This window comes from Mya arenaria, chromosome 17 (genome assembly GCF_026914265.1).
Source record: "Mya arenaria isolate MELC-2E11 chromosome 17, ASM2691426v1".
NCBI classification, from domain to species: domain Eukaryota; kingdom Metazoa; phylum Mollusca; class Bivalvia; order Myida; family Myidae; genus Mya; species Mya arenaria.
In genome coordinates this window covers 1-10,000 of record NC_069138.1, presented here as the reverse complement: position 1 = coordinate 10,000, position 10,000 = coordinate 1, and the positions used below count along the sequence as shown (strand labels likewise).

The 10,000-nt window shown below is 36.9% G+C and overlaps 1 protein-coding gene across 1 annotated transcript in view; it reads left to right on the top strand.

Annotated features, from left to right (window-relative positions):
- The window catches only part of LOC128223802 (uncharacterized), a gene marked incomplete at its 3' end in the record, with an annotated part of 12,657 nt that extends 3,214 nt beyond the window's left edge, over positions 1-9,443 (top strand). Inside the window, exons 2-5 of the mRNA XM_052933215.1 lie at positions 5,429-5,540; positions 6,109-6,258; positions 6,729-6,854; positions 9,307-9,443. Of these exons, the coding sequence (XP_052789175.1) occupies positions 5,429-5,540; positions 6,109-6,258; positions 6,729-6,854; positions 9,307-9,443 (525 nt within the window). The remainder of the gene's footprint in view (positions 1-5,428; positions 5,541-6,108; positions 6,259-6,728; positions 6,855-9,306) is intronic.
- Between the last annotated feature and the right edge of the window lie 557 nt (positions 9,444-10,000).

The following is a 10,000-nucleotide window of genomic DNA, read 5'->3' as shown; positions in this document are numbered from 1 at the left end:
TACTGATAGAAAATACAAACATGTAAATGAAATAGCATGTGTTACTCAATTATACTTGTATTTGTGCCCAATAATGAAATGTAAGGCATCATTTTTAAATTTAGTATCAATCTCTAAGACACAGATTGTTGAAGGTAAATGTAGTTTCACTCATTGACACATATCACGTAACAATTGCTGACATTCTGTCTTCATATCACTAAGACTTATCTTTTTTGAAGTTATGCTCATTGATCAAATAATTAAGTCCTAAATTTACTTCAACATTGTAAACACGCCTATTCATTCGAATACTTTAGTAATTGATTACTTAATATCAAGAAGTGTGGTGAAAACTTGGAACACGGATACCATATTACAATAATTTCCATGGACATGTGCCTTAAATAAATTGAAACAAACAGTTTTATTATGAAGACAGGAGGAAAATCATACAAATGCACTTTCGATCCCGTTTTCTGGATATAAATCTGTACTGGTTTTGAGAGATCAAAATAAAGTATCCCTGGTGGGGATCGAATGAACAATAACGTGAGAGGAAGACATATCAATATTTAAACAATTCTTACCCACATACGAATAAGCTCTCTGTATAAGAACTATTCTACGTGTTGGTGAACTATTTATCCATCGGGTACGGTGCAACCTTTTGCAAATGTACTGCAATTTGTTGTAATTGCATATGTCAGAATAATTCTACTTCTTTACTTATTTACTTCCTTACTTCCTTCCTTCCTTCCTAACTTACTTATATCTTATTAGTGTAGACAATAGCCAGTCTATATACTCAATGTTGTGTCACTACAGACAATAGCCAGTCTTTATACTGTTTCTTGAGTGACTACAGAAAATAGCCAGTCTATAAATTGTTTATTGTGTCACTACAGACAATAGCCAGTCTATATACTCAATGTTGTGTCACTACAGACAATAGCCAGTCTTTATACTGTTTCTTGAGTGACTACAGAAAATAGCCAGTCTATAAATTGTACATTGTGTCATTACAGACAATAGCCAGTCTATATTCTGTACGTGGAGTCACTATAGACAACATCCAGTCTATATAGTGTATGTTGAGTCACTACAGACAACAGCCAGTCTATATACTGTATGTTGAGTCATAACAGACAATAGTCAGTCTATAAACTGTTTATTGTGTCACTACAGACAATAGCCAGTCTATAAACTGTATGCTTAGTCACTACAGACAATAGCCAGTCTATATACTGTATGTTGAGTCACTACAGACAAAAGCCAGTCTATATACTGTATGTTGAGTCATAACAGACAATAGTCAGTCTATAAACTGTTTATTGTGTAACTACAGACAATAGCCAGTGTATATACTGTATGTTAAGTCACTACAGACAACAGACAGTCTATATACTGTACGTGGAATCACTACAGACAATAGCCAGTCTATATACTGTACGTGGAGTGACAACAGACATTAGCCAGTCTATATACTGTATATTGAGACACTACAGACAATAGCCAGTCTATATATTGTATATTGAGTCACTACAGTCAAAAACCAGTCTATATACTGTGCGTTGAGTCACTACAGACAACAGCCAGTCTATATACCGTATATTGAGTCACTATTGACAATAGCCAGTCTATATACGGTATGTTGAGTCACTACAGACAATAGCCAGTCTACATACAGAACGTGGAGTCACTACATAAAACAGCCAGTCTATATACTATACATGGAGTCACTACAGAAAATAGCCAGTCAATATACTGTATGTTGAGACACTACAGACAATAGCAAGTCTATATTGTGTATGTTGAGTCACTTCAGACAGCAGACAGTCTATATACTGTACATGGAGTCACTACAGACAAAAGCCAGTCTACATATTGTTCGTCGAGTCACTACAGACAACAGCCAGTCTACATATTGTTCGTCGAGTCACTACAGACAACAGCCAGTCTCTAACATGTATATTGAGTCACTACAGAAAATAGCCAGTCTATATACTGTACTTGGAGTCACTACAGACAACAGCCAGTCCACAAACTGTATGATGAGTCTCAACAGACAATAGCCAGTCTATAAACTGTATGTTGAGTCACTTCAGACAAAAGCCAGTCTATATACTGTACGTTGAGTCACTACAGACAATAGCCAGTCTACATATTGTTCGTCGAGTCCCTACAGACAACAGCCAGTCTATATACTGTACGTGGAGTCACTACAGATAACAGCCAGTCTATATATAGTATGTTGAATCACTACAGACGATAGCCAGTCTATAAACTGTATGTTGATTTACTACAGACAAAATCCAGTCTAAAAACTGTATGTTGAGTCACTACAGACAACACCAGTCCAAACACTGTACGTGGAGTCACTACAGACAACAGCCAGTCTATATACTGTTTGTTGAGTCACTACAGACAACAGCCGGTCTATACACTGTATGTTGAGTCACTACAGACAATAGCCAGTCTAAAAACTGTATGTTGAGTCACTACAGACAATAGCCAGTCTAAAAACTGTATGTTGAGTCACTACAGACAACAGCCAGTCCAAACACTGTACGTGGAGTCACTACAGACAACAGCCAGTCTATATACTGTTTGTTGAGTCATTACAGACAACAGCCAGTCTATATACTGTACGTTGAGCCACTACTGACAATAGCCAGTCTATATACTTTACGTTGAGTCACTACAGACAATAGCCAGTCTAAAAACTGTATGTTGAGTCACTACAGACAAAATCCAGTCTATATACCGTATGTTGAGCCACTACTGACAATAGCCAGTCTAAATACCGTACGTTGAGTCACTACAGACAATAGCCAGTCTAAATACCGTACGTTGAGTCATTACAGACAATACCCAGTCTAAATACCGTACGTTGAGTCACTACAGACAATAGCCAGTCTAAATACCGTACGTTGAGTCACTACAGACAATAGCCAGTCTAAATACCGTACGTTGAGTCACTACAGACAATAGCCAGTCTAAATACCGTACGTTGAGTCACTACAGACAATAGCCAGTCTAAAAACTGTACGTTGAGTCACTTCAGACAATAGTCAGTCTATATATGGTATGTTGAGTCACTACATACAATAGCAAGTCTATACACTGTACGTAGAGTCACTACAGACAAAAGCCAGTCTATATACGGTATGTTTAGCAACAACAGACAATAGCCAGTCTATATACTGTATGTGGAGGTATACAGACAATAGTCAGTCTACATACGGTATGTGGAGTCACTACAGACAACAGCCATTATATAAACTGTATGTTGAGTCACTGCAGACAACAGCCAGTCTATGTACTGTACGTGGAGTCACTGCAGATAACAGCCGGTCTATACACTGTATGTTGAGTCACTACAGACAATAGCCAGTCTAAAAACTGTATGTTGAGTCACTACAGACAATAGCCAGTCTAAAAACTGTATGTTGAGTCACTACAGACAAAATCCAGTCTAAAAACTGTATGTTGAGTCACTACAGACAACAGCCAGTCCAAACACTGTACGTGGAGTCACTACAGACAACAGCCAGTCTATATACTGTTTGTTGAGTCACTACAGACAACAGCCGGTCTATACACTGTATGTTGAGTCACTACAGACAATAGCCAGTCTAAAAACTGTATGTTGAGTCACTACAGACAATAGCCAGTCTAAAAACTGTATGTTGAGTCACTACAGACAACAGCCAGTCCAAACACTGTACGTGGAGTCACTACAGACAACAGCCAGTCTATATACTGTTTGTTGAGTCATTACAGACAACAGCCAGTCTATATACTGTACGTTGAGCCACTACTGACAATAGCCAGTCTATATACTTTACGTTGAGTCACTACAGACAATAGCCAGTCTAAAAACTGTATGTTGAGTCACTACAGACAAAATCCAGTCTATATACCGTATGTTGAGCCACTACTGACAATAGCCAGTCTAAATACCGTACGTTGAGTCACTACAGACAATAGCCAGTCTAAATACCGTACGTTGAGTCATTACAGACAATACCCAGTCTAAATACCGTACGTTGAGTCACTACAGACAATAGCCAGTCTAAATACCGTACGTTGAGTCACTACAGACAATAGCCAGTCTAAATACCGTACGTTGAGTCACTACAGACAATAGCCAGTCTAAATACCGTACGTTGAGTCACTACAGACAATAGCCAGTCTAAAAACTGTACGTTGAGTCACTTCAGACAATAGTCAGTCTATATATGGTATGTTGAGTCACTACATACAATAGCAAGTCTATACACTGTACGTAGAGTCACTACAGACAAAAGCCAGTCTATATACGGTATGTTTAGCAACAACAGACAATAGCCAGTCTATATACTGTATGTGGAGGTATACAGACAATAGTCAGTCTACATACGGTATGTGGAGTCACTACAGACAACAGCCATTATATAAACTGTATGTTGAGTCACTGCAGACAACAGCCAGTCTATGTACTGTACGTGGAGTCACTGCAGATAACAGCCAGTCTATATACTGTATGTTGAGTCACTGCAGACAACAGCCAGTCTATATTGTGTATATTGAGTTACTGCAGACAATAGCCCTTTAAATTGTGTATGTTGATTCACTACATACAATAGCCAGTCTATATACTGTACGTGGAGTCACTACAGACAATAGCCAGTCTATATACGGTATGTTGAGTCACTACATACAATAGCCAGTCTATATACGGTATGTTGAGTAACTACAGACAATAAACTCTTGCACCTTAGGCTATGTTGTTCCTTCAATGTGGACCTTAATTGATGAATTCGTTTTTTCCAAACGTGTGCCATTAAGATTGAAGGCAACACGTTGACGGGAGCCTAAATGACTTTCTGCCAGAACGTACGTCGTAAATGTTAAAGGTCGTATATATCTTTATGTAGAGAAAGGGTCAATCATTCAGGTTTACCACTTAAACAGACATGTTTTGTTTTGTCTTTAACATTTTGTGCCGTGGTTTGGCCATATTTCGCAGCACTTTGAATATTGGCTTATAATATTAATTTAAATCTAAATCTTGTTATTAAATAAATTAGGTCACTTGATCTGCACTGTAAAGGCTACCTTTGGCCCGATCTCTTAAACATGATGCATTATCAAAAATGTTCTATAAATGTAGAATAATCATGTTGTTAGGAAATATAATCGCGACCATTAAATGATAAGTACTATTTTGAGTTCAGTTTACCACAGTTGGGTCCAAAACCCCAATTATGTCCTTGCTTGGGTGTTCATTCGAATTCCAATTTGAAATGGTAATATGAATAACTAGATTAATAAACTTAATAGCTTAAGTTGTAGTCGATGATAAAAACAAAATAATGCAATGCATAATCAGGGTCCTCCCTGGCAGCAACGCGAGCAACTCATAATTCGAAGTGGTATAGCTTTACTTCTTGATTGTTTTAAGTTGGAACCGGACTGTTACGGACGCCCCTGCGGCGACAACCAGGTGTGTGTTCCGGGACTCCTTGCGGACGGGAACATGAATGGCTGCTCGTATGCGTGCCTAAACGTATCAGGTAAGAAATTGCGCGCCCTTGAAATATAACTTAAATGAGAATCTTGGTTTTGAGAATTACAAGAACCCTACGAAACTCACACAGCGGTTACTCTTCTTTACTGTACAGTTACTATTGTCACTAGCAAATCACGTGATGATGATTAAAATAACATGACGTAATTTAAACAGTACAATTTGAAATAAGATTATTTTGTATTTTTGACTTTGAAAACAACTTATATGGAACTTTCAGGAAATATAACACAGATATGTGTAAAACGCTATTTCAATAACACTTAGACTTGTTCGTGTGGACTACTGTTTGAGGTTTTTGTTACATCAAACACGTATGTGAAGAGTGTACAAGTATTCATTATAAAGCAACGCCTATAAAAATGCTGATATGTTCATATTTGAGATCGAATTATTTATTATATGCCTCGATGTGATATTGGCATTTGGATTTTTTGAGGCGTTAAACACTAAAATTAATTGAATTAACACGAACTAAGCTATGATATTTTGAGAAATGTCTATTATACTCCTTTGCAAGACACAAATAACAAAAAACTATGTTCATTCACCAGGACCTGTTTGTCCGCTTCCGGAATGGCTAAATGGTCCTCGGACGCCCGGCTCGATTAACACTCTCAGTTGCAATGCATGGGAAGCAGGAGGAGGGACAGCAACATGCGGCAAAGATCTAAGGTGGAGCGCCGTGGTTAAAAAGTGCAGACGTATGTAAAATGTATTAATTGATTACCAAAGGGATAATTCTAACGGGTCCAAACTGTCTGCCACAACAAGCAAGTTTGTTTAGTTTTACTAATTATATTGGTTGATCAGAAAGGAATATAATAAGCTGCTGTAAGTGAACCCGTGTGAATCCAAGAGAGTATTGTTTCAGTTTATTCTTCAAAAAATGAGTTGTTTATGTACATGCTTAGATATCTGTAAAATCAATAAAGTTATCATTTGTGTCATTCTTTGGGTTCAAAATGGTCTGCAAGCGCTTAAATTACTATAATCGACCTCGGCATATCCCACACGTTCATTAAATATAAAACCGCGTCGAATGACCACACCGCCTCCATATTGTAAACCAGAAAAATCCGCTTTAATGGGGATCAAACCGGCAGCCTATGATATGACAATTATGGATCTTACCACGAATCCGCAACCATAGGCTGTCACTTTTCCTTTGCAGCCATTTTAAACCTCAAGTGTCAAAACGATACGGTGTGTGCACCAATCAACGCCCAGTGCCGTAGCGAGAGATGTGAATGCGAACCTGGCATGTCGTATAACTTCTCTGACAACCTGTGCGTTGCAGGTAAGTGGCTGTTCACGTATACATATTTACTAATTTTGATGAAAGTTCTTAACTAATAGGAATCAGTCTGGACACAATCTTCTTAATATAAACCACGAATATCCATTATAATTGAAACAAATCGAGACGCTGGACGACCTCTTGTGGATGTTGGATTTGATAAGTCATCTTGTCTATCTCTGTCATTTGGACAGCAGGTGTTGCATGCAATATCTATGTGAAAAACTACAGAAAGTACAGTAGTGGAATGTTAAAACATAAACTCCGTTTAATGACACAGGGTCAAAGCCAAAGGCATAGAGCACAAAACCAAACAATTACAACCCAGAAACATGGAGCAATAGCACAAACATCCACAAACAACTCACTATATATAAACATATATGGTTCATCATTTTATCCAAATGACAATACTTCATACTTAATAAAAAGTACACAGGATGTCCGGTTAACGCAGTGGCTAGTGCAAACGCTTCTCACCGAGGTGACCAGTGTTCGATTTCCGGCCTGGGGGTATGTGAGTTTGGTGTGTGGTCACCAAACACAAGTGGGTTTTCTCCGGGTACTCCGGTTTCCCTTACAACACAAGACCACGCCCTCGCGCGACATCGTATCAACAGAAGTGATTAATAAAAGTTAAAATTACTTGTTTCACAATCGTTGTCAAAATAAAGTTTAAACTAAATGACAATAGAAAACAACTGGCAGAAACCCAGTAATTAACAAATACAAAAACGAACCTTGTACAGGTACAAGATAAGGACCTTAACAACACTGAACGAGAGACACAGATGAACAAATACCACAAAAATACCACACAGGCTTCAATATAGCTTCATTAATAAGTGATGAGTCTACCGCCATCAACCAGTAAGTGAAACAAGAGTGTACAGGAACATTAGCTAACAACGGGCATTCTTTACCTATTAAATCATGTTATTTATTTGCAGAATAAACACTAATTTTTTTTAAATAAATCCTTTTATAATTTTAAGTTATAAGTGAGTGAACGATATGACATTGAAGTACGTTATTATAAGGTAGCGGACAAGGGCACCTAACAATAGGTTTACGACCTATTTAGCGCTTTCAATACTGGACCTCAATATCTTACGCAGTGATCTCCCCTGACAATCAGAATAGATCTCTGCCACGACGGGCGAGCATAGCTGGATTTCAGCTATATAAAACAAAATAAAAATAATTGTTATTTTCTTCTATCTTTTGTTTGGATAGTTTTTTTATCAAATTTTTATTATTAATATTCAATATGCATTGAGTTCAAAATCAAATTTAAAAATCAAAGATAAATTATTAACAATCGTGATACAGGTTCACGTGATTTGCATGATGGCAATGCTTACTGTACTGTAAGAGTAGTAACACTGCATATAATATGATATGCATCTTGTACAGGTTTTAGCGGTCGAAACTCGAACGAATTGGATGTTACGGGTGCATTTTAATAAAATAAAAATGGTCTTAGCCATTACAGATATGCATACCTTTAAATGTCACAATTAATTCGAAATTGTAAGGTAAGCACTAGCACTAGTTTATATTTTCAGCTTTTGTCACAAATGACACAAACGGACGCTTTATCAACATTTCATTGAGTAGAAAAAGAAGTTAAAATGTTCAACAGAAAGATGATTGGAAAGCCTCCCGTAACATATATAAAAATACATTAGATTGGATAATGGTAAGGTGTTAAAACCAAAGAATGTACGGATCTCTTGCAACATGATTAAGATATAAAATTGCCGGAAATATCGACGCATTCTTGCTTGGATTAGGAAATATGGGAGGGAAGCGCATACGTAAAACACGTTGTTATTGTTTCGGCAATGGTGTTTGGTTATTGTTATTGCTACAAAACATGTTGTTTGTAGTTTTATATTGGGCAGCATGGTCAAAGACATTCAAGGAAAAGCGGTATCACCATATATGTCAAGTATTATCGCGGTTAATCGACCAATGTGCTTTTTTGCGTTAACAAAGCGGCAAGTGCAACATTTGCGGATATCAAAAGGTTTTAAAAACGTGTTTCCTCAGTGATAAAAACGCAGACGACATCCTTCGTACTTCTGATGACAGAAAAGATGTACTTAAACCAGTCAATAATAAAAAAATGGTTGTTTTGATCCAAAAGCATGATATATGCAAAACATATTCATAATTGCCTCGTATTGGTGTGAACAAATAATGTATGTCAGTAATATAGGACAAACCGAACCATTGATGTTTACAGAATATCGCGTTATCTATCACAGGAGTCACTAGTCGAATATATATTTACCGCAAATATCATTATAATAATTAAACAAAATACTATGTTAAATGTTTAACTGTCTTAACAAAATGTAGTTATCTTTTTGACGTTTAACAATTACTTCAACAGCATATAAGAGTATTGGCCGTTGAAGCAAATTGCTGGTTTCTTTTCCTACAGCTGTCTGTGTGAGTCCAAAGTACCTAGTGAACGGAGAAGAGCCGGTGTCGGACGCCCAGTTAAGCGCCTCGTCAGTTATCACAATGAATCGAGTCATTGTGCCAGCAAAGCCAGACTACGTGCAAGTATTCAAGATGGTTAGAATAGCTCGTAATATAGATAATAATATTTTGTGTTTGTACGTGTATTTTAAAGAGTAATTTTATATAATTAAGTTTAGATTGATTCCCGGTGAGGTGTATTAATACTTTAATCATTAACGTTCCTTAAAGTAAAGTTCTAGGTTTAACTGCTTTATTGAAATTACTACGCAAAATACTTGCAACGTATTTAAATATAAATATTTTTGATAGAAACCGTCGATATGCCTCCGTGGAAACACTGTTAGTAGCTGAAGATGTATGGTGTATACCCCTAAATTTATTTATGTGGTGTAAAACCACTGATGATTTATATGTATTATCTAGACAACTACTAACAGTATAAAACTAACATCTCATCTACTGTCAATTATATTTTCAAGAAAGCAACGTTCCTGGCAAAATCGTCACAATGAATAACAGTTTTCATTGGTTGTATGTGCCAATGGAATGCAGTATTCGTCGAAATATTTGCAGGTTAAATCAATCATTAGATCGTCTGTTTTATATTTGGATATAACCGTTCAATCTAGAACTTTGTCTCAAAATTTAAT